This window comes from Podarcis pityusensis, assembly GCF_964106645.2.
Source record: "Podarcis pityusensis genome assembly, chromosome: 2".
Classification (NCBI taxonomy): Eukaryota; Metazoa; Chordata; class Lepidosauria; order Squamata; family Lacertidae; genus Podarcis; species Podarcis pityusensis.
Genome location: NC_138029.1, coordinates 20,817,223 through 20,842,383, shown reverse-complemented (window position 1 = coordinate 20,842,383; position 25,161 = coordinate 20,817,223). Strand labels below are relative to the sequence as shown.

At 40.8% G+C, this 25,161-nt stretch overlaps 1 protein-coding gene across 2 annotated transcripts in view; it reads right to left on the bottom strand.

Moving 5' to 3' along the window:
* The window catches only part of ATAD5 (ATPase family AAA domain containing 5), a 29,497-nt gene extending 4,630 nt beyond the window's left edge, over positions 1–24,867 (bottom strand). The window contains exons 1-20 of one of the 2 annotated variants that reach the window (XM_080994342.1): positions 24,574–24,867; positions 20,206–21,881; positions 19,979–20,033; positions 18,882–19,040; positions 16,729–16,855; positions 15,426–15,507; positions 13,982–14,163; positions 12,561–12,721; positions 12,208–12,352; positions 11,387–11,632; positions 9,703–9,799; positions 8,445–8,524; positions 8,019–8,164; positions 7,783–7,933; positions 6,046–6,207; positions 5,073–5,185; positions 3,563–3,656; positions 2,124–2,188; positions 1,363–1,528; positions 488–669 (exon numbers count right to left, since the gene is read on the bottom strand). In XM_080994342.1, coding sequence (XP_080850468.1) covers positions 488–669; positions 1,363–1,528; positions 2,124–2,188; positions 3,563–3,656; positions 5,073–5,185; positions 6,046–6,207; positions 7,783–7,933; positions 8,019–8,164; positions 8,445–8,524; positions 9,703–9,799; positions 11,387–11,632; positions 12,208–12,352; positions 12,561–12,721; positions 13,982–14,163; positions 15,426–15,507; positions 16,729–16,855; positions 18,882–19,040; positions 19,979–20,033; positions 20,206–21,881; positions 24,574–24,636 — 4,152 coding nt within the window. In that variant the 5' untranslated portion in view covers positions 24,637–24,867. The remainder of the gene's footprint in view (positions 1–487; positions 670–1,362; positions 1,529–2,123; positions 2,189–3,562; positions 3,657–5,072; positions 5,186–6,045; positions 6,208–7,782; positions 7,934–8,018; positions 8,165–8,444; positions 8,525–9,702; positions 9,800–11,386; positions 11,633–12,207; positions 12,353–12,560; positions 12,722–13,981; positions 14,164–15,425; positions 15,508–16,728; positions 16,856–18,881; positions 19,041–19,978; positions 20,034–20,205; positions 21,882–24,573) is intronic. The other variant, XM_080994343.1, reaches the window with a different exon arrangement.
* Between the last annotated feature and the right edge of the window lie 294 nt (positions 24,868–25,161).

The window sequence follows — 25,161 nt, the reverse complement described above, 5'->3', positions numbered from 1 at the left end:
CCCAGCAGCTGCATGTGGAGGAGCGGAGATGCGAACCCGGTTCCCCAGATTACGTGACTACCGCTCTTAACCACTACACCACACTGGCTCTGTAGATCGGTTGGACAGGCCTGCTCTAAAGCATGAAAGCAATAAACAATAAACCAGATGAAACAGTATTTTCTAAAGCAGCCATTATGAGCGCAGAAGTGTGCAACTTTGGTTTAAGTGAGTAAACAATATTTGTGTGTGTGTGTGTGTGTGTGTGTGTTTAATTCCCTAGGAGTTCCCTCTCTAAAGTATTTTTCATGTGCCAACATGGTTGCTCATCCATTCTACTTGGATAGCGCTAATTTGACTTCCACCTACAAAAATGCATGAACCAAACATTTTTTTAAAAAGTCTTTGAGATGCCACAATACAATTTGTTGTAATAGTATTCTGTTTCATTTATGTCATTAATCAGCAGCATGCCCTAGGGAAGTTCATTGTACCAAAAGAAACGTACCTTAAGAAATTGGAACAAATCTTCGGAAGGCAAAAAGATGTTCTTAAGGCCAAGCAAGTTCTCAGTGCAGCCAGTGTCACATTTTGGAAGAGTCACTGGAGGGCCAGGTTTACTGATCTTGGAGCTGGTTGCATCTTCAATGCAAATAATCTGTTCTTTGCCACTTACCTCTCTCTCTCCTCCTATAAACAAGAGTTTCAAATGGAATTCATAACAATGATAAGCTCTGACAGCAGTGTAGCAGTTCTGTTCCTTTTTTAAAAAAAAATATTCTTGGTATAGATTTTTTGAAATTTGGATATTTTCTCTGCTGCCATTACTCATTTGATTGTTTACTTCTTTTAGTCTAGTTTCCCCTTGTTGCAGCTTCATTCTGTAATTTCCTCATCTGTTCTATGTTGCTTCTTCATCTATCCAATAAAAATCACACTAATTCTCTCTAATAACAAATTCTGGTGACTGAGTGCCAACAGGATTGGATCCTAAAGGGTGCCATATACTCAGGTGAAAGCAGATGTATGCAGAAGTTAAAAACGTTAAAAATACCCCAAAAAGCAGCCCGAGAATGCCATCAGCTGGAAAAAGAAACAAAAAAAACCAAGGGGGGAGGACAATGAATTGGCCTGCTTTGTCTCCTTACACTTTAGTATCCTGGAGGAGGAATAAGCTAGCTGGAACAATAGCTGTCTGTTAGGCATCAAGGATACATTGCAACGTTTTCTTACCAGTTCTATTGTTCTTTCTAACAGACAAATAAAGTGGATTTTTAAAAAGCATTTTAACTGTTTACCAGGTAAACAACAACAAACACTTTTGACATGTGAACTACTTTGTTCACTACCCCAGCTGAGCAGACTTGCTGCGCAGTACCATACCTTTTTCTTTTAAATAGCCGCCGCCACTCCGAACCCAGAACTGTAAGTATAGAATACTTTGTCTGACGTCACAATTATTTGCAGTTAACAAAGCAGCAAGATCTCTTATATCCATTCTTAAGTTCTCAGCCAAACAGAGAACTTGGAGATAGCTGGCAACATTTATCTAAAACAAAACAGATTCAAAAATTAGTAATACAATTTGGAAAAGAAGCACAACAGCAGAATGTTACTTTACATGCTAAGAATCTGTACCTACTAACTAATGCTGTCTGCCATGAATGGGTAGTGTTTAAATACAGCACATGTAAGCAAAATTTGAATCTTTAGGGGAAGAGCTGTAGCTCACTGGTAGGGCATCTGCTTTGCATACAGAATGTCTCAGGTTCAGTCCCCAGCATCTCCAGGTATGACTGGAAAGCTGCTGCCAGCCAGTGCAGACAAAGCTAAGCTAGATAGAGCAACCATCTGACTCAGTATAAGGCAGCTTCCTATGTTCCTAACTGCAGTGTTAAATCTTATTTAACTACTAAAAAGCAGATGGCTATAAGCCAACTGTGCTGTATGGTGCATTATTTGTAAAGTTTTGGTGTCATTGCAACAATGTCTTAAAACCCCTTGCATGGGTGATGCTTCAACTAATGCACAAATTTCACAAATCTATGAATTCAACTGCAGTTGCAATAATAGTCGGGTCCACGTTTTGTCATACTATGAAATCGTAAACTACTTATTTTATATTCCAAAAGTGAAAGACTTACCATAGAAGGTATACTGAAGGTGATTTCTTCAAGGCAGCCATCAAATATTAAACTAAATGATGGATCTACACAAAAGATTCAGAAGTAAAGCCTTTTAAAATTTGACCATTGAGAATTATTTTAATGTAATATTAAAACGTGAGCCCTGAACATATTATAGTTAACGTATATTACAACAGGAGAAAAGGAGAAAAAGATGCATGCCAGGGGGCGGGGGGGAAGAGAGAGACAGAAGCCAATCTTCAATGATTCTACTCTCCAATAGCTCTTGAATAGGAAAAGAGCTCCCACTGCTGTTCTGCCAACATTTATACAAGTCCTAGAGGAAGAGTTCACTCAGTGTGAAAACAGGTAAAGAACTGCCCTACATTTTGTGTAGTATGGTGTAAGGTAAGGTAAAGGACCCCTGGACAGTTAAGACCAGTCAAAGGTGACTATGGGGTTGCGACGCTCATCTCACTTTCAGGCCAAGGGAGCCGGTGTTTGTCCACAGACAGCTTTCCGGGTCATGGGGCCAGCCACTTCTGGCGCAACGGGACACCATGACGGAAACCAGAGCACACGGAAACGCCATTTACCTTCCCGCCACAGCGGTACCTATTTATCTACTTGCACTGGCGTGCTCTCGAACTGCTAGGTTGGCAGGAGCTGGGACAGAGCAACAGGAGCTCACCCCATCGCGGGGATTTGAACCGCCGACCTTCTGATCAGCAAGCCCAAGAGGGTCAGTGGTTTAGACCACAGCACCACCCGCGTAATATGGTGAACAACAAAGATAAAGGTGGAAACAGAAGTAGGGTGCTGACTTGTGGGGCGAGACTCAGAAAAGACAAAATGTGGGCACAACAAATGGGGTTGCAGAATGAATTAGATCCACTATGCTGTTTCTAAGAGAGACCAGCCTACAAACAACCATAAAAGGAACAGCATGTTTTGTTCCCTCAGCATAGGGTACTGAAAAGTAAACAGTTACAGCGGTGCCCCGCAAGACGAATGCCTCGCAAAACGAAAAACTCGCTAGACGAAAGAGTTTTCCGTTTTTTGAGTCGTTCCGCAAGACGAATTTCCCCATGGGCTTGCTTCGCAAGACGAAACGTCTTGCGAGTTTGTTTCCTTTTTCTTAAAGCCGCTAAGCCGCTAATAGCCGCTAATAGCTGCTAAGCCGCTAATAGCCGTGCTTCGCAAGACGAAAAAACCACAAGAGGAAGAGACTCGCGGAACGGATTAATTTCGTCTTGCGAGGCACCACTGTACTTTGAGCAGAAAGCACCCATAGGAAAAAGGGTTAGGCATCCCCCCTGCATTGCCTGAGAAACCTTCTTGAATTCAAGATTCCAAACTGTTTTCTCAAACTCCAAAACAGAAATTTCACTGTTCTAATGTTCACTTATTCAAAGCATTAACAAGATACTTGGAATCATCATAATCATAATACTCACCATTGGTAGTAAGAATGACAGGTCTCTTGGTAGTGCTCATGAATGTTTTTATTGCATTTAGAAATCCAACATCTTCATCAAATATTACATCAACCTATGAGAAGTGGAAAGTGTTTATTCATATAATGTCCAACAGATTTCATATTTGGAAGCCTTAAAAGAAGCTCCTGCAGGAGAGACACTGTGAGCAACAGAGGGATGTTTCTAGGACTCTGGTGAAACTGTGACGTTCCCTTCTTATTTTTGCTATTGGATGCTACATGCTGTTTAAGTAATCTTGTTACTAAAATATTAAAAACAAGAAATCTTGGTTTTTTGTATGTTATTGTTTTGCTAAGTTATTATGAAATTGTTAGGTTATCGTTTTGCTAAGTTATTATAAAATTGTTTTGTAGTGTATGTTTAAAATGCATCCTTATCTCTTTGTTGTAAGCCACTTTCAGCATGATCCTTTAGTGGAAAAGCAGCATACAAATAAAATGTATGAATGTTTGGACATCAAGTTAAACCATGGTCTAGTGTTTAACATAAATGAGCTTAAGCTCCTCCCCAGTTCTTCAGCCTGCAGGGACACTCAGAAGCTTTTGCTTTTTATTTAACTATGGGTTGTCATTTTATCTGGCGTGATAAACTATGTATACATTAAGGATGATTCATTTAATACAACCCAGCTTCAAAAAATAAAAGATAGTTGATGTTAGGCAGTACAGAATGTGGGAGCTGCCATATAAACTTGAGCACTGCTACAAAAACTGTGCTGGCAAAAAAAAAAAAAAAAAAATTAAAATAAAAATGTCTAAGGTTGTATGCAAAAGTGTCAGAGTGAATCATGCAAAGGAAATTATTCTTCCTCTTGTCCGCCGCTCCCCCCTCCCCTCATGGCACCCCATGCTCCATCCAGCGTTTGCTCTGGAAGCTTGGAGGCCCCTCCAAAGTAGGTGTTGGGTATGGGGACTGCAGGGGTGGGAATGTGAAGTCCCATTGTGCAAATGGATTTAACCCATAGTAAGGTTGTATGGGACGCGGGTGGCGCTGTGATGTAAACCACTGAGCCTAGGGCTTGCCGATCAGAAGGTCGGCGGTTCGAATCCCCGCGACGGGGTGAGCTCCCGTTGTTCAGTCCCAGCTCCTGCCAACCTACCAGTTCGAAAGCACGTCAGTGCAAGTAGATAAATAAGTACCGCTCCAGCGGGAAGGTAAACGGCATTTCCGTGCGCTGCTCTGGTTTCGCCAGAAGCGGTTTAGTCATGCTGGCCACATGACCCGGAAAAACTGTCTGCGGACAAACGTCAGCTCCCTCGGCCAGTAAAGCGAGATGAGCACCGCAACCCCAGAGTTGTTTGTGACTGGACTTAACTCTCAGGGGTGCTTTACCTTTACTTTAAGGTTGTATTATGGGAGTTGGGGGAGATAGATACATCATAGCTGGCCAACTCTGGCCCTCCTTCCTTTATTCTGGATGGTGCTGAAACTTTTTCTTCAGAAAGCAAGACCTGCATTTATGTCTTACCTCTTCAAAGAGGATAAGAGAAGTTGCACTTTTTTTACTGGAATCCTCTTCTCCAGTTTCCCTTTTTAAAGATTGGATCTGCACTTTTTCTTTAGGCAAGCGTTCTGTATATCCTGCATGAATAATATAGTAGGATCTGTATCAGTGGAAAATAAAGGTCCAGCAATGCTGCCAAAAAAATCACTTAAGCATGTGTGATGTCTGCCACATATACATAAAAATATCTTCAGATTGCCTTTCCTCTCAGATCTGATTTTACAATGATTTGTAATATCTAAACGGTGCATCGAGAGTTTGCTCATGCTCTATACATTTTCATTCTGTAACATTTGCAATTATCCCCCAAGCAGCAACCTTTTGATTTAGCACTTGTCTGGTTTTGAATACATAGCCACTAACACAGATTGCTCCCATGGATATCATTGTTCCTCTGCTGGTACTGAAAGGATAGAAAGGAGGCAGGGAGCACTGCGTGTGACTTTCATTTCGCTGTTCTAACACAGGGCTAGACCACGGAAGCTATACACAGTGCTTCTAAATCCATTCTATCTGTTTGCAAGCGAAACTCCAAAATAAGGCAATTATTTCTACATACTGGAAGAACCACTGAGATACACTGAAGTATATTTGTTTGTAAAGGCGAAAAAAGTTTTTTTTATAAAGCAACTTGTAAGAATCGGTGGCTTCCAGCACCTCAGTTAGTTTGAGGGTGTTAATTGGGGAAGCGGGGGAGGAAAAGGAAGACCAATGAGGGGAGGGAGAGGACATTGTTCTGCTTTTGTACCTGGAATAGCACATTAACAGGTGTTTAGTTGGCAGAATGAACAACCACCCTACATGGCTGCCATAGATTATAGCTCAGTTTTCATGTCTGATTACACATGCTGGGAGTTCATTTCTACACAAATACACTATGATCTTTTGTTTCCCATCTCCAAAGATCAAGCACACACATGTGATGTTAAAAACCTACCTTTGTTGTTTTCTTGCACCCTTTCTTCTTCATTCTTAGGCCTAGGAGAAATTTTGAAGTAGTTTGCTAGTGTTTTGGATGCCGAGCTTTGCTTTAATCCAACTTTTCTGGGTGAAACTGGAAACTTTCTTGGGGACTTCTCTTTTCTGGGAGAGCTTTTTCCTGAAATATACATTTTATTTTTGTCTTAAACTTGAAACAGAAAGCATTGGCTTGCATAATCCAGTTGCAGAACCCCACACCTTTCCTTGCAGGACTGTGGTGAGATGTGCTGCCATGTCCAGCAAGGGCAGACTGCTTCCATCACAGAATAGCAAAATTCAGCTGCCCAATCCCAATATCTTGCTCAGGGGAACATGAAAGAACAAGGGCGAGGTTTGCAAATACTGCCTAAATTACCCTGGTTGCATACGGATGCCATGCAATTTCTGTCCCCTGTACTCAAAACTGATTGATGTTCTATTTTGATAATCTTTTAAAAGCTACTGCAAGAGCCTCTCAGGGCTATGAAGCAGGATACAGGTATTCCACATAAAATCAGTCTTGCAATACTTATAATAACAATAATTTTTTTTTATACCCCGCCCTCCCCAGCCAAGGCCGGGCTCAGGGCGGCTAACAAGCAATAATAAAAACAAGTTGAATAAATGCAACTTTAAAAAAAAATTAAAATACATTAAAATATTAAAATGTAGCCTCATCGCAGGAAGAGAAAGGAAAAAAAGAAAGAGGGGGAGGGAATCAAATTGGCTCCAAGCCAAAGGCCAAGCGGAACAACTCTTTCTTACAGGCCCTGCGGAAAGAAATCAGATCCTGCAGGGCCCTGGTCTCATGAGGCAGAGCGTTCCACCAGACCGGAGCCAGAGTTGAAAAGGCCCTGGCTCTGGTTAAAGCTAATCTAACTTCCTTAGGGCCCGGGACCACTAGGGTGCTGCAATTTATGGACCTTGAGGCTCTCCGTGGGGCATACCGGGAGAGGCGGTCCCGTAGGTACGAGGGTCCTAGGCCATGATACTTATGCACCTTCATAATACTCATAAACGCTAGGTGGTTAGAATGACCAGAAATTCTGAAGTGCCATTTATATATTAAAAGCTCCCATTATTTGGCCATGGTACTAAGGTGCACTCCACTCTCCTTACCTCCGGATTGTACGCCACGTACAATCTGAAGTAACCATGTGGCCCAGTGGTGTTGGAAAAAGTGTGCTCCCATGGTGCCTGCCAGGAGGTACTACTGCTATGGGCAAGGTGTGGGGGGATAGGGGATGCCCCGATGAACAGAACTGTGAGCAGGAAGCACCCTCATTCCCTTGTCACGGAGCTGACAGTCAGCCATCATGAGGAAACCAAGGGCAAGACTTTCTCTCAGCACTGCTCCTTATTAACTGCAGCCCAGCAGCAGAGGTTTGGGATATTGGCCAGGGAAGGGGAAGTAGGAGGAGGTCAACCTCACTCTCTTCCAATTAGCAATATGTATTATACCATCAAAATGTACGTATACCACTTCTATAAATGGCAACCATGACAAGCTGACACCTGAGTTCTGCCTACATGAAAATTAAGGCATTTATTTTACAGCATAGATTCCTTTTAGTCAGCAACTGTGATAGTACACTGCCCCGAAACTCATTTTTTAAAAAAATGGTGTGGTGCATAAAATCTTAAAAAATAAATACATGTTCCAACCAATTTTTTTCACTTCTCTACTGATAAAACAAAGAAGCTCATTACTTACTGGGTGATTTAGTGCTACTGTAATTGTTAAAGAAGCATGGCTTATGAACATTTACACCTTGTTTGTCCACCTGATGAGACTGAGTAGCTTCCTTTAGCTGGGAGAGAATCTGCCTTCCGCTGCGCTGACAAGAAGCATTAACTTCAAATATCTGCAAGAATGTTATAAAATTAAGATTTGCTAAAATCACTTTGCAGGTTCCACATTTGTTATGTAAGCAGCTACCCAATACAAACCTTGAAGCCAAGCTCCTGTGCGCAGGCATAAACCGCTGCTGTCTTCCCGATGCCTGGGGGACCAATAAGCAGCATTGTATTGCAAAGAACACTCTCTTCCTCGCTGTCCGACTTCTCATCTTTAAAATCCGCATTGTCAAAGGATTCTAGTAAGGTATATCAGAGTAAACACACACATTTGGCTGTGTTATTTTATCTATTTTTTCTGCCTCCCTTTCTAAGAAAAAAAAAAGCAAACTCAAACTAACTTCCATTTTTTTTTAAAAAGCAACAACCAATAACCCTAGATGAAACAAAATTTAAAACAATCTTACATATTCTAAAGCTTACATCCAACTCATAAGTCTTCATTTGGTTTCTGAAATAAATCATTTTTATTAATATAAAACTCATTATTTTACAGATTGAAGAAAGGTTCTGAAGTACCATCTTGGCTGCCACCTTTTGCTTCATTTTGAGTTCTGTCTTCTTCACAGTCAGCTCTTTTTTTCCATTCACATAGCCACCTAAAAAATAAATACATAGGACTATTTTGGTGTCTTTGTGCACATTTGTACTATTTACCGGGACGTATAAGACTGGTTCTCTTTTCACGCTAAGCTATGGCTTAGCAACACATGCATGAGCAGGACTGGCAGCTGTTATTTTTGCTTTCCCTTAAAGACACAAGAGATAATTTCGTATCGGATGAAGTACTGCGTCAGAGAATCTGTGTTATTAAGTTATATATGTGGTATTATTAATTGTCGTCTTCATCAGTTTCTGCTCTCCAAAATGTTCCCGTTGGCGAAGGCTGACTTTCTGCATTATGTAGTGACCCACCCTGCAACCATTAGTTGAAGGGTGGGATATAAATACTGAAAAATAAATAAATTGGACCGAGTGGGTTATAAACCACAATCTTTGGTCTGGATGGCAGGACAAGCTGAGAAACTGGGGAGTGGGAGAAGCCACTGAAGTCATGCGTGGATGGTATGCAAATTAAGCCACTATCTAAATGTGCGGTGTGTTCTAACACGACACTGAAAGGGTGGTGGTAGGGAGAAGGAATAGCACATAACCAGAGACTGTTTTCACCAGGGGGTGGGGTTCTTATGTGAAACCCTCAGTGCTTTTAAAACTGAAAGGTGTTTATAAAAGTCGTTTAGGAGCTTCATGAAGCTGCCAGCATGGACCCAACAGAATCCCAGCTACTGAGCACATTCAAGCCTTGCCCCCGATCATACAAAGAGTTCCCTCACAACTTCTGCTTTCTTCAGTCTGTACATCAGTCCGACCTTTCCCCTGGTTTATGGTAAAAGGAGAAAGGAAACCTAAAGAGAAAGGAACTGTATTCGGCCGTTTTCGCTGTTGATAACTTCTCCTACACAACATCTGTTATACAGGGACACTTGTGGTTAGCATTTTCCTGTTTTAGTGGCGAGACTTTTGAGGACATAAGAAGAACAAGGGGAGAGAACTGGGGCAGAGGTCATTTTAGATTTTCCAAATCTAAGCATTTTGCATTTAGCTGTGCAGAAGCCTTCATGATTCAAACATGGATTATGTAAAATCATCATAAAGATATATGGTTATATATGGATATGTGGATAACTGATTATATGGAAAGCATAAAGATAAAATTCCTCCAGGTGGTCCTGCTTCAAAAGGAAAAAAAGATACAAGAAATTCAACAGTTTCTAACCTGTGTAGTTTTTGAACTGCTGCTGTGTTTCCTACAAGTTCACTGGAGTGCTGTGGCTGGTATTTTTCTGTCCAGAGCACATCTTCATTTGAAAAATCTGCAGATTATGAACACAGAAATTACCTATTTTAATGATTACCCCAAGCAGAAACAAGGAAGATTTATTATTTCATTTTCTGAAGATGTTTTTAGCCCAAAATGTCTGGCCTACAGAAAGGAAACAGTGAAATAAATTGTGATCAATATTTATAGGTCAAAGCTGCGGCGGTTTAAGGGGGGGGCCCTCCCTGTAGCTTCATCCTACAACGTTTTATAGAATGTTTTACATTTCAGTCTCAGATGCATTACTTGAAAGGGAGTTCTACTATTTTCAACAGAAGTAACTGTCAAATTGACAGCACAGGATACTGGAATATTAATCGGTATTACTGATTATCAGATCCTTTGACAAACATAAACGCAAAGACAAATGCTCGAGCTACTAACCCTGAAGGCTTCAGAATAAGTGGATTTGAAAATAACTGGATTGAAAGTTACAGCTTTATGTTTGCAAGAAACTAAAGGCAAATGGTTAAGACACTCTTGAATATATAATTTGCATTTTTAAATCAGCAATCTAACTTACAATAAAATGGTACCATAAGTCAGTAGAATAGACTCAAAGATCCCAATGGTGAAGCAAAAAGCAAGTGTGTATTATAGATTCCCCTTCCTGTATGCTGCTCCCAGTGTCCCGCTCCCAGCAATTTCTTCCAGAAACCATAAAAAGCATTTTTTTCACTCATAGAGAAGGCAGCTGGTAAAGTCATGGTGCTTATTTTTTAAAGAACATTAATTCCTTTTAGGTCTACTGGGATGTGTTCCAATAAGGTTATCTGTGAATCAATATACTGTAACTTCACAAATATCCATATAACAATTGTCATTAAAAAAAACAGGGTATGAGGTTCTGAAGAACCTGTTAAATATATTCTTTCATTACGTAAGAGGACTGCGCTGATAAGGTGGACTTTGAAATGTCACTGTTCTGTTAACAGCAGTCAGAATGTCAATCCCAACTTATTGGAATATAATATAGTTTCCCCCTGCCCTTGTCAGAGTGGTTTTTCAGGATTCAGGATTTAGCTGCAATATATAAACTCACTTATTATGTCAGGAGCAAGAGAAAGTGAATTATATGCAAACAGGTTTATTGAAATATGGTGCTCTTGCAATAAATATAATATAAATATATTTTTAAAGACGCCGTTGGTGCTATGGTCTAATCCACTGAGCCTCTTGGGCTTGCTGATCGAAAGGTCAGCAGTTCAAATCCCCGCAACGGGGTGAGCTCCCATTACTCTGTCCTAGCTCCTGCCAACCTAGCAGTCTGAAAGCACGCCAGTGCAAGTAGATAAACAGGTACCGGAAAGCTGTCTGTGGACAAACGCTGGCTCCCTCGGCCTGAAGCGAGATGAGCACCACACCCCTTAGTCACTTTTGACTGGATTTAACCATCCAGGGGTCCTTTACCTTTTTAAAGAATTTGTCATCTTGAGCACAACATGTATTAATTTGAGGACATTTCAGATTAGCCATTTTAGAATGGATTCACTTCCACATCTAGTTAAATAAGAACTATGTTCTTAATCACAACAGCCATGCTTAATATGTTCTAAAATATTATGGATTAAGTGTAAATTACCAGAAGCAAAGCTACTTTCTGATCCAAGTTCGGAGTCTTCTGTCTCATCTAAATTTATTATGGGGATTATGTTTCCCATGCCAGTCTGTGTTTCACATGGAACCCGGTCTGGAAGTTTAATCTCTGCTTTTCCAATTTGTTTCCTCCTTTTGGATTTGTGATCTTCAGCTTTTCGTTTTCTTTTGGTTGCTTTTCGATTGTCAGAGTCTGCATTTGTCCCAGTGCTAGCAGCTTCACATTGCATTGCTAGACAAAGAAAAACAAAACATGCAACGTGTCATACCGCTGAACAATTCCTAGCACCTCTTACTCTTGCCACCACCAACTAATCTAGACAAATAGGCTTTAGTCACGCTGGCTAATATGCAAAGTACTGTGTTCCACAAGAGTGTGGGGTTTTTCCAGCTCCCCCATGCAACCCCATGTTCTAAGACATGGCCCCACTACCTGAAGATCTCTGTGGAGCAGCAACACCCATGAGGAAGTGGGGGGTGCTGTCAGCAGCAAACCAAACCACCACTACCACTACTTGCTTGAAGAAAGACTCTGCTTGCATGCATGCACAGACTCCCGCAAAGATCTTTTAAGTCACCTAGGCTGAAATCCTGTGTATACTTTCCTGTGAGTAAGTTCCATTGAACAGGCTTTATTTCTGAGCAAAAATGCTTCAATATAGCAAGGCCTCCACTTTGTCTGCCCCCTCTAGGGGAAGGGACTGCAGTGGTAACGATTAACAGCAAACATGCTTAGGATTGTGCTACTAGAAATTTACTTGCTACCCATGCCTGAATTTTACATGTCAGTTACATATACTTGCCAACCTTGTTTAGTAGTTTGGTAAGCAGCTTGTTTTTTCAACAGCAAATGAAAAAACCGTTTCACAGGAAACTGGGCATTGGAAGACTGAATCTCCTCCAACAAACAATTCCTTTGTGTTTCAGAAAAAACTGGTCGCCATCCAGAAGACTATAAAACAGAAAACAACACAATATATTTATACCCAATTAATATTTTTGAAGATGGAAGACAGAGTTTAGTAGTACACTAACAGACACAAGGAAGCACGTGAGCTGCTACGTGTCAATTTAATAAAAACAAAATGATAAGAGCTTTCATAACAACAGATCAACTGAACTGAAAGCCATCATGGCAATAAAGATTTGTAAATACTAACCACAACAATTGGAGAATCAGTACTGTCAGGCTGTGTTTTTAACACAGAAAATTCACCAAGCGGAAAAGTGAGTTTTGCAATATCAGTTACTTCAGAATTCACCTCTCTCAGATTAGTTAGAAGAGGTGATGAGGGTGGTGCCAACCTCCACATCAAACATCCTATGAAAGAATAAAGACTCAGTTAGCAAGCGGGGTTTTAGAAATAGGTAACAAGGAATACATTATAGAAGAATATTCACCCGTTGGTAAAACTCTTTGTTGATAGTAGCCAGGCTGCTTGCAAAGAGCATTACAGACAGTGCAGCACAAAAAGGATGAATTCAGACTCAGATGAATTCAGACACTTGAACTAAAAGAACTTGACAGGTAGGTCCCTTTAACTAAAACCAGTGATCCACTTACCCTGGCATGCACTGTCAGCACTTTGCAGTCCCATATGTGCTGTTAAAAAACCAATATCTGCTTCTTAAAATGGGTGCATCTTTATATCTAGGTTGCTCCTATGCAAGCTGTCCTTAACATTTTATCTCTTATGGCTCTTCTACACAGCTACTCTTCTTCTAATATGATACATCTCTAGAGAAGCACAAAAAATTATCCGATCGTATAGCATTAATGTCTATAGTTGGAGCAGAGGAAGGACTAAATTAGTGCTTGTTTTTGTCGCTGCCTTCTTCGTTATGAAAGAAGCTGTCACCATTCCCACTGCTCTTTTCATCTTCAAGTTCCTGCAAAGTAAGAGGCAATCATCTTCTAAGCTAGGAGTGTGAACAGTGTCTAGCCTGAGAACCACATTATAACAGGAAAAGCTGTCAGAACCTGCATCCAGTGGTAGATGCACACACAGTCACATAACACAGAGAAAGCTATTCCTCGTGGGGACAGAGGCATAACTTAGTAAGTCAAGTTCCATCTTCCATTTTCTCCACATTTCGTAAAACTTGGGTTTTTTAAAAAAGCTGTCCAACATCCTTTACCTGCCCTGACTGCTCAAAAATGGAAACATGACTCAATCTCTGTAAAATAACACAAATGTCAATTCACAAGTGAGCTACAAACCCTGCCCTATAGCTATTTAGAGCCCCTAACTTCAAAAATGCAATTGTATCCCTCCCAAACGCATGCATGCAATTGCAAAGTGTGTGGACGTTTTTAATTCTTACAGTGGACCCTCCAGATACGAACTTTATTCGTCCCGGGAGTCCGTACTTACCCCGAAAAGTCCATATCTGGAGGCGCCGCTTCTGCGCATGTGCACGCGGTGAAACCCGAAAGTATAGTTTTATGAAACTCATCTAAATTTATGCCACCCAAACATTTGTTAGTCTCTTGTAGTAACAAAAAGTCAATAAACGTTATTTTAAGGCAAAAGCTCCAATAATGTAGACACTGCAAGAACTTCAGGAAGTCAATACTCACCACAGTCCTTCTGCTGAACATGGAGCACTGTTCGAAAACAGGAATTAATTGACGAATATGCTTCCAATGCTGCTGCTTTCTTTGCAATCTGCCTTTTTAAAGACTCTGGCAAACCACTCATTAAAAATTCACGTTTCGCTTTGAACTGCTTGCCATCTTGAGAATTTTCAGAATCTTGATCACTAGGTGGAAGTGACAACCAAAAGCAGATAAGCTTCACTATTTAATATTGGTTTGCATTCCTTGCAGCAAAGGCTTTGGAACTGTTCAGGAGAACCTGAAGATTCCTGAGCAGCTTACCACAATCTACAATGATATGATCAGTAATGGGAGGAAAGTTTCTCCGAAACACTAGGTAAAGATAAAGGTAAAGGTAAAGGGACCCCTGACCATTAGGTCCAGTTGTGGCTGACTCTGGGGTTGCGGCGCTCATCTCGCTTTAGTGGCCAAGGGAGCTGGCGTTCAGCTTCCGGGTCATGTGGCCAGCATGACTAAGCCGCTTCTAGCGAACCAGAACAGCGCACGGAAACGCCATTTACCTTCCCGCCGGAGCAGTACCTATTTATCTACTTGCATTTTGACGTACTTTCGAACTGATAGGTTGGCAGGATTGTAGGCAAATACTACTTGCCTACAATTACTGACTGTTCTCTGGAGCATGCAGCTCTGAGAAGAACCGTCAAAAATCTCCTGCCACCCACTTTATGCTGCATCCTTGCTTGTTACATTGCACCAGACAACACTTTCATCAAGTTTCCACTTGTGTACTAATAATGTTAACACACTTCTCCTCCAAGGGGCTCAGGTTTGAATACAGTGAAACACACTGCCACATTTCACCCTCTGTAAGATTAAGCTGGGCTGAGAGAAAGGGGACGTCCAGGGTCACCCAGTGTGCTTCATGGATGAGCAGGGGTTGAAAACTGGGTCTCTCCAGTTCTAGTTGAACAGCCCATTCATTCCATTATGTTGCTCATGGTTCTATAAAAATGGGTGTGGATTTATGCACTTCCATCTCATTCATTAACACACACACACACACACCTCATTTCTAGTCATAAAAAGTATCAGAGCAGTTTACAACAATCGTACCATAATATATAATAAATCGTATCATAATATATAATAAAACCATAATATAAATGCCATATTAAAAAGTTGAAATCAGCTATTATGGAAATAGGAAATTCTTAATTGCCTGCATAAGCCTGATGAAACCGAAATGTTTCCAGCAGGTGTTTAATACTGAGCCAATGACACTTAAAGGCTCAGTTTCTTGAGGTCAAATGAGCCTCACCAGCTTGGGGAATGAGCAGTGATGCTCCTACAGATGATCACAGTGATCGTGCTGGGATAGCAGGGTTCAGACAGTCCCTGAGGTACTCTGGACCTAAGTTGTTCAGGGCTTTGTAAATTACTACAAGGATATATGTGACAAACTGACCTGCTTTCATCCAAAACATAAATTGCTGCATCTGTAGTCTTCTGGACCTTTTTCCTAATTGATGAAGACACTTTCTCTTTGCCTTTAAAAGTAAAATATTGCCAGATTAGCAAGGCACAAATATAGCCCTAACTCTGTGCTGCAATATGAAGTTATGGAAGGAACAGATAGATATACATCAAATTAACCACAATAATAATTAACTGCACACTATATCTCAGATTCTTAAATTATAACAAAAAATGTTTTCAAAATTATACTATTTAATTTCCCTGATGATATAATAACTATGTATATTTTAGCTGAATTCCATGGTTCTGTGTTACATAGTCATAGGACAGATACTCTCTCTGTTTCTGAAAATCTTAATATTCTGTAACCACAAAACAGTTACCTGAATGAGCATGTGTACCAGGGTGCACATATTTCAGAAAAAGCGAACAATTTCATTTTCATATTTATAGTTTAAGGAAGTATGTTACAAATTTTAGGAAAAAATATTAGGAATGTGAAGTTTTCAGAACACTGCACAAAACTCCTGTGAACTTAGTTGTTTAGCATCTGCTCATAAACATGCTTTAGCCGTATTTTAAGTTCTGACAATCTGCACAAGCATTTCTCTCATTATGCATGTAAAATTGATACCAAACCCTGCCCCCAACAGGAGAAGACAACCAACAGGGTTATACCTGTAACACATACTAACACACAAAATCCAGATAGTATTACCTTAATGGGGCACATAACATGAACCTCCCCACCCATTGAGGCTATATTCATTGGGCAAATAGTGCAGCTTGAGAGGGCTAAACTTTGCCCCTAGCATCATGGTCCCAATCTAAGTAACTCCCATGGCTGCTTTTAAAAACATATAAAGAGATGGGAGATCAAAGATCTCCAACATTTCAATATATTTTGGCTCTGTGATAGTTGCTTAATACTGTACTCATCTCATGTTGAGTGAAGGACACTGTGTGGTGACATAGACTAGGAACCTTCTTTGTGGTGGCACCCTGACTGTAGAATGCCCTTCTCATTAATTTAGGCTTGGTGTTGATATTGCTTACCTTTGACACCACTTGAAGACGTACCTCTTTCCCCAGGGTTTTATAGCAGCCCACATAGTGGCTAACACAATGCAGTGAGTTGAAAATTGAAGAAGTGTCCACCTGCTTTTGCTACAATGCCTTAAAAATGCTATTATTTAAATTGTGAGTTGTTTTATCATTGTAACCTATCCCAATTTTATGAAACACTGAAGTATGGGCTAGAAATTGGAAAGTTAGTGAGTAAAATTTGGTACCATTTGATTTCATAGCTGTCTTCACATTTCCAGTCTTCTTCCCCAATACATCATTCAAGTTTCGAAGTTTCTTTGGATTGTTCACATTTTCTGAAACAGGACTTGAATCCAGAAAAATCACTGAATCCTGAACACAAACAGGATAAATATTACAGGTCTCAGGGTGGTTCACAGAATAAAATCGAAATATAAAACCACAAAATACATAATCAAAATCAAAACAACAACAACCCAACCCACCCACCCCCAAGTAATTTTTTTGTGCCTATGGAGCCCTGCATGAAAAAGCTCTTGCCGCTGTTAGATAACTCACACATTCCCAGTGCATAGTCCCTGACAAGGAAGAGAATGCAAAAATACATGCTTCTATAGAGCTCTTGCATACACTACAGTTCACTAGACATTTATTTCATTTTATTTAAAGTATCAGAAAATTCTAGGGTAGTGCACAACATTTTTTATAAAAGCAAATATAAATGAATGCAAACCGAAAGACATGATACTAAGTAACAAAATAAGCTTCAGCAACTTGCATTTGGTTTCTATATTTTTATGGTATCGGCTGCTACTATATTTCAAATGAACAGTTGTATTTCATACAAACTTCTGTTAGTATTACATCAAATAAAAATGAGCCTCTCTATCTACTCAGTGTAGTATGCAAAAACTAATGCACAGCTGGATGTGGAACTTGAGCTCAATTCAAGTTCAGCATTAAATTCACTTGGTAACAGTGAACAAGCCACTTTCCCTTTCTCATTTTTCCTTGTGTAGAACAGGACTAGTGAGAGATCAAGGAAGCACACTGCATAGGTACAGTTAACAAAAAGTTCATTTTTTATAGAAACCGTGTTATACGTTCACTGAAAATGTTAGAAGAAACTATACAATTTCTGCTTACTTTTCATAAGCTAAGGAAATGTTATATTATTATAACAAATACTCAAGAACACTAACAATCACCTAAAATGTGATCATCAGCATTTATTGGAGTATGGCTGAAAAGTGAGAGCAAACAATTTTCAGTTATTCATGAAATTAATCTCTGTGTTTACACCAGAGGTCGGCAAACTAAGGTCCGCAGGCTGGATGCGGCCCACCAGGCTCGTTAATCCGGCCCGCGAACCTTGCTGCCCAGTCGGTCAGTCCCTGCGCTAAACAGGTGTGGCGTGGCAGCCTCGCAGCGCGGAGACTGACTTCTGCGACGCAGCACGGAAGCTCCTGCAGCCAATCAGAAGCCATGGGTGCCTCTGGGCTCCGCCCCTTCCTTCCCACTGAGGCGGCTGAGTGGGAGAAAGCAGCCGAGAGGGAAGGACGCGGCAGTGGCGCGGAGGCTGCCTCTGCCGCACAGGCCAGCGGCTTGGGCTCTGCGCCCCACCGAGACAGAGGGTGCTGACGCTGCTGAAGATGAGGCGTCGTCGTCGTGAGTGGCATCGGCGGGGAGGTGCTTTTGGGAGGGGGTCCATCCAGCCCCCCACAAGGTCTCAGAGACAGTGGACCGGCCCTCTTCTGAAAAAGTTTGTTGACCCCTGGTTTACACTCATCTACTTTATCACTAGAACAGATACTTTAAAAAATTGTTTTCAGACAAACTCATAGCAACGACTACAAGTTTATTCAAACCCCTTATACTACAGAATAGAGAACAGGTCAAAGACAAACTGTTGCTTAAAGCAAGTGAACAACAATGCTGATTCCATATACAGTGGTGCCCCGCAAGACGAATGCCTCGCAAGACGGAAAACCCGCTAGACGAAAGGGTTTTCCGTTTTGGAGGTGCTTCGCAAAACGAATTTCCTATGTGCTTGCTTCGCAAGACGAAAATGTCTTGCGAGTTCCTGCGGGGTTTTTTTTCCCTTTCCCCCCCTTTTTCCCAAGCCGCTAAGCCGCTTATCAGCTGATCGTTAAGCCGCTTATCAGCTGATCGTTAAGCCGCTTATCAGCTGATCGTTAAGCCGCTTAACAGCTGATCGCTAAGCCGCTTATCAGCTGATCCGCTAAGCCCGCTAAGCCGCTAATACTGTAGCGCTAATCCGCTAAACCGCTAATGGGCTTGCTTCGCAAGACGAAAAAACCCGCAAGACGAAGACTCGCGGAACGGATTCTTTTCGTCTTGCGAGGCACCACTGTATAAGCTAGAGTTTATGACTTACTTCTGTGTTCTGTGACTTTTTCTTTTCAGACAAGGCCTGTTGTCTAGAAGAGCGTCGCAGAGGCACGGGTAATGTCTCTTCAGTAATCTTCGTTGCTCTGTTATGCTTTAGAGCCTTTGCTTTCTCAACCAATTTCTTTGCTTTCGATATACTGTTCATCTACAGTAAAATTAAAAGGAATCATTAATGGGGCAAGGGCCAATGCACACTGTGGCTTGGATCTAAAGATGCAAAGGTGGAAATGTTCTTCACCAATTCCTCCTCCTTATTAAAGCACCCCCACAAAAAAACCCTGCTCCTGAAGGCTGGGGGACTCTCCAAAATAGCATGGCAAATGACATGGGGCTGCAGCAGGTAGGGGGAAGCCTGGGAAAATCAGACACCATGCCTTGTATGAACAGAAATCCTTTCTGCTCAACAAGGCACTGTTCAATCTAAGGTGCTATATTTAAATCTATTAATCCAGGTAAATATTTAAAAGCTGTGTATGTTGTAAGTTTTAAAAATAATTACATAATTATATTAAACTGTTTCTCACTGAACAATATGTATGTCGTATTGGTAATATACTGTATGCCAGTATATTAAAGTGTATGACCAGATATATATTAAGGGCCTTTTCATACAATAATTTCCCTCAGAAACCTAGACATGCACAAAGATCAAAAGAGGTTCCAGATTTGTCCTCCTCACACTCAACATTCATTTGTGTAAACATAAAGCCAGAACAGGAAATTCTAGGTGATATGCAATGTAAGTCATGTAGACCAACTGAAATCAATGTGCTTGAAGTCCATTAATTTCAACAGGTCTATAACCCCATCCTTATTTCAAACTTATTTTCAAATTTGGATTGCAAGTAATGAAGATGGTTATTCCTGGTTTCAGTGTTACACTTTAAATATAGTGAGGAGGTTGGAAGAACACCTAGAAGTAGTACAATGCTTACTTAAATTCTACTGCTGAGGGGGAAGAATAATATCATTCAAAGTATTCTGTGCATAATTTAAGGGTGTGCAACAATTTTTTACACTAGTATATTTAATTCTATTGGGGCTTCATATTCAAATTACAGTGAAATTTATTCAAAACAATACCTTCACACTCTGTTGCGTAAATCTTTCAGATGTACTAATTCGAGTGAATTTCATCCTGTATGAGGGGGGAAAAATCCCACTTATTATATATTTATTAAAAACCACTCCTTAATACGGTTTTCGGATAAACAGCAAAGTGCTAAAGCTGCATGTGTTCAGAGCTACCGTCTCTAGATAAAGTTTAGGTACTTAAACAAAAATTACTTACACTCTAAAAATATGTTTACCTTATTGGACTCGTTGAATCAAAGGGTTCAGTAATCACCACAGCCTTATACAAGGCACTTTTATTAAAGGATTTTTTTGTTTGGGGAGTAGAAGCCTGTACAGGAATAGGATCTGATGCGTTTTCATCAAAAGTCTCTGAAAACCTTGCTTTTTCTGGTGTAATATTTATGGAACTTTGGCTTTTCTTTTGCCGTGGACTTCTTCTCAATCCATTCTTTTTGGGGGACAATGTGCTTTCTGCTTCAGTTGAAGTGGTTTCCCCAGCAGCATGGTCCAGGCTTTTGTTTGTATTTAAATCTTTCTCCTCTCCTCTTAGTATCATCTTTTTCCTGCTGAGCTTGCTGTTTCTTACTTTGGTACGATCTTTTTTAACTGTATTACAATGGGAATCACTACCAGCAAAATCAGATGATAATTCATTTCCTAGTTTTTTATTAGAAACATCCTCAGATTCTTCCACTTCCAGTTTGTGTTTTGAAGATTTTTCTACTTCCTTCTGTTTACTGGGTCCTTTTTTAGATCCATTTTTTACCATATCAGATGCCGGTTGTCTAAAAGCTTTCATAAACTGGTATCTTTCTTCTGCAGTGCATTTTGACTTCATGCTCTCGGAACCTGCAGCTTCTAATACTGCCAGTTCTAACTCTTCTTCTGCTATCACCACATTAGATTTTCGCTTCTGTGTAATTTGCTCAGCATACATCTCTTCTGAGGCAGGCGGACTGCTTTGTCTTCTAGCTGTTTTGGTTTTTTGCTTTAAAAAGATAGAGGCTATTTTCCTAGAAGAGGGAGATTTTGGAGGCACAGAATGAATTTGTGCAAGGACAGTTACTTTCTTAAGTGGGAGCTGCTGAGCAACTTGGCAGCTCATTGTTTCACAGGATGCAATGGGACTATCTGCTGTTTCTGCTTCGGGAATTTGATGGCTTTTATTTTCACCTTGGCTTTTTAGAAAGTCTTCAAATGATACAGTAACTGTGCAATCATTTAAAAGTGGTGTCTCATGTGCATTAGTCTCAGGATGCATAATATTTTCTATGCTTTCATTTTCTGGTTTACTCATAGATATACCTTGTTTATTATCAACTTCTCTACTATTATCTTTCTGTTGGGTTTCAGTAGAAAAATGTTTAGGCAAGTCCACCTTATCTTTGTGTTTCCGTTTCTTTAATCTTTTTATGTTACTCTTTATTCCTTCTTCATGTTTCCCGTCAACACTACTGAGACGGTGTTTACTACAATCATTTAACATTTCTTCCAGGTTTGTAGGGCCAACCAATGCAGGAACACTATGACTATTGAAACTACCTTTAGAGTCTTCTTCTTTCGGACTGAGAAATTCTTTACTATCATTACTATTAATTTCTATCACAAGGTCAGGCCCAATTGTTTTTATATCTTTTAATTTATTATTTAAATTACATCTCTTTCCTTTCCTCTTGAGTCTTGATAAAGCCTTTGAAGAATTTTCCAAGGATGATCTATCTGTTTTAGTTTTCATCTCTGTTACAGGTGCAGCAATATTCTCATATGTCGGGGAAGTTCTTTTAAAATAATCCATTATATTGTTGGATTTTGGTGGTGACAACACTTTATCAACATTTTTTCCTAATGGTGAAAAATATTTTGTAATTGCTTTTATAGAAGGATCATCTTCTTTCCGTTTCTTACATGGCTATAAAGGAAAAGCAGAGTGGTTTTGTATAAATGAACAGCTTTAGCTAGCATTAAAATTGCTCGTGTTTATTTCTTATTTGTTATTCAGAACGCAAATTGTCTAAAAAGCTTGTCATGCTTATTACACAAGAACTACATTCACACATTTCTTTTAAAAACAAATATGGGGCACCATGTTAATTGGTAAAGCTATGTTAATTGTTAAAGGCAAAATAAAAAATAAAATATGATCTATCTATGCTACCTCAGAAGCGGTTAAGCTGGACATATTATTAAAGCAGGCTGTCACCTATGAGACTGGGTTGAATGAAATAACAAATTATTTAAAAGCATACAAGCAGCCCCTCATTTATGCATGTTCAATATGTATGTGACCATGTATACGTGCATTGTACTGACCTTGGAAGTGACACAAAAATGTTATAAAGATTTCGCTAAATATCATTAAAAGGGCGGAACAGGAGTGGGGTGGAGGCGGAATGAGATGTTTGTGGGCTTTTTCTATGGGCTTCAATTATATGTGATTTTATGTAACCCCAGTATGTACAGGGGGCTGCCTGTATTTAATAGAAAACAAACATTCTCTTTTCTAAACTGACATAAACTTTATTGTTCGTTCTGAAGATCCCATTACAAATACAAGAGCCAGGTATTATTTTTATTTTAGCCCATGAATACAAAATTGGGCTCAGACCTGGGAAGCTCAGGTTCTGGCTAGAGCTCAACTACTGAGTCAGGCTTGCAAAACAGAAAAGGACAATGTACCTGATCTTTGGCAGGTACTTCTGCACTCTCAACATCCCTACTATAGGTTAGCCAAATGGAACTGCTCCTCATCCTGAGCTTTAGGGCCCAAGTGGGATGTTTAACAGTTAAGCTAGACTGTGACTGTAAAAACATTCCCTAATGAAAAACATTTGGGGTTCTTTTAAAAAAAAAAAACACACACACATTTTCTCTGAAAGATGATCCCTTTCAGAACATGGGATATAGCAACAAACCAATCACATTATGCACCTTTGCAAGGTTGCTGCATTTTCTCTGGGACAGGCCGCTATGCCCTCTCACCCACAACTACCATACCCAAGATTCCTTGGGGACAGAAAAATGTGGTGCTAAACCGGTTTAACGCCACACACCCTCAACAGCATCACAAATGAAGTTTTTCACCGAGGCCCTCATGCCTGCCTTTGTGTGTACCTTACACGTTTATTTTTATTCTATTTATTTATTAAATTTATTTACTGCCCTTCATCAAAGGATCTCAGGGAAGTTCACTGAATAAAACACAAGACTATTATAAAATTATGGAGGAGAAATCTGTAATGGAAAACTCACCAACCCCACTGAGACAGTAAAAGGCGGTATTTTTCCAGATCTCCCCCATCAGGCTATGAGAGACAACCTTGAGCCACCAATCTGTTTCAAACGTTTAGAATTTGCATGGGGGTGGGAAGTGAAAACACTCCTGATGGCACACACCCCGGTAAACAGAAAAACATGAAGACTGCTATTTAAAAAAGAAAATAAGATGGTTAACCGCTTTCACAAGAGCCAACTCATAGGGGCAAATAAATAAATATCTGAGGGCGCTGCTTCCCCCGAAAAAGTTGATGAGCATCGCCATCCAAATGGTGTGAAAGTGCTGAGCATCAATGCTATCAATGACACGGGCTGAGGCTTATGGGGGGGGGGATATTTTCTTCAAGTTATTGTTATTACTTATTACATTTGTAATCTGATTTCTTTCCGCAGGGCCTGTAAGACAGAGTTGTTCCACCTGGCCTTTGGCTTAAAATCAGTTTGATTCCCTCCCCCTCTTTCTTTTTCCTTTCTCCTCCTGTGAAGAGGCTGCATCCTTAATGTTTTAATGTTGTATTTTAATCTCGTTTTTTAAATTGTATTTTAATCAACATGTTTTTATTATTGGTTGTTAGCCACCCTGAGCCCGGTCTTGGCTGGGGAGGGCGCGGTATAAATGAAATTTATTATTATTATTATTACATTTGTTATTATTATTACATTTGTTAGTTGCTTTATCTTGACCAAGGCAACCCAGAGCAACTTAGTACTGTACAACGAAAAAAATATAGCCAGTAATATGAATTTGAAATATGGAATAGACAGGAGGTTGGGTCTTTAGTGTTAAGACCAATAGATGTTTTATTGTTTGCTAAGAAAATTATGTGTCTATGGTTATTCTTGTGTGTAATTTGGTATTTGTGTTTTTTTTTTCTTTTCTTGTATCAATAAAAAACTTTATTAAAGAAAAGAAAAGAAAAAAATCTAGCCAGTTTGCATGGCACGAAGTAGCCCAAAAAGCTGGCACCCCTGACTCCTTTACCTCTGCCACAGGAGCCAACTCCTGGGGGTTGACCTCTAATAAAATAAAATATTTGAGAGAACCGGGCCAGCCCTCCCCCCCAAAAAAGTTGACGGCCGTTGACATTCAAACGGTGTGCGTGCACCCACGTCATATGATCGATCTTGTGGGGCTGGGCTTACCTACCCCCCCAAAAAAACATTTTATTCGAGTTGGCACTCCTTCTTGGCTCTGACAGCTGCAACTCGCCCACAGGCGGAGCCGCCTCAACCCTATCCCTTTCCCAAGCCCATTTCACTCGCTTGCACACGCACCAAGTCCGCGAAGCCAGAGGGAAAAGGAGCTTCGGCCTCTCTCTCTCTCTTACCTGGACGTCGCCGTCGGTTGAGGCAGCCGCAGCTTCGGCGGCCATGGCCACCCTCCCCACCATCCGCCTTCTTCCCTCAGCAACGGCCGGCGATTTCTCTCGCCTCTCAGCTCAGCGGAGGAAGGTCCTCGGAGCCATGAAGGAGGCAGGTGCTGGCTCGACGGAGGCCGCCTTTGGACTCCCGCCGGCCGGCCGGCCGGGACGGAGGAGAGCGAGGAGAGAGAGAGATCCTGTCAGAAATTCGCGCGCCAGACAACAATCGGGCAGAACTAGAAAAGCGCGCGCTGGAGGGATTCCGAGCTCCGCGGCTGCGGTGGGCGGGGCGTGCGCCTCTGGAGCTCACGTGACAGGGGAGCGCGCAGCCGCCTTCGTTCCCCCAACCTTCTCCCGTGTCACGTGAGCTGCTCTCAGCCCAATGTACTGTAAAGGGACCAGACTTATCTCGGGGTAGAATCGCGCCCCAACCCCCCCCTCCTGCTTTTTCTGTTTTCTCGCGAGAACTAGGCCTCTCTCGAAGGAAAAAGCCTCACGCGCGGCTTTTTCGAACTGCAGTTCGCCGGCGGCTGGAGCTCCCTTGGCAGGTCCTAC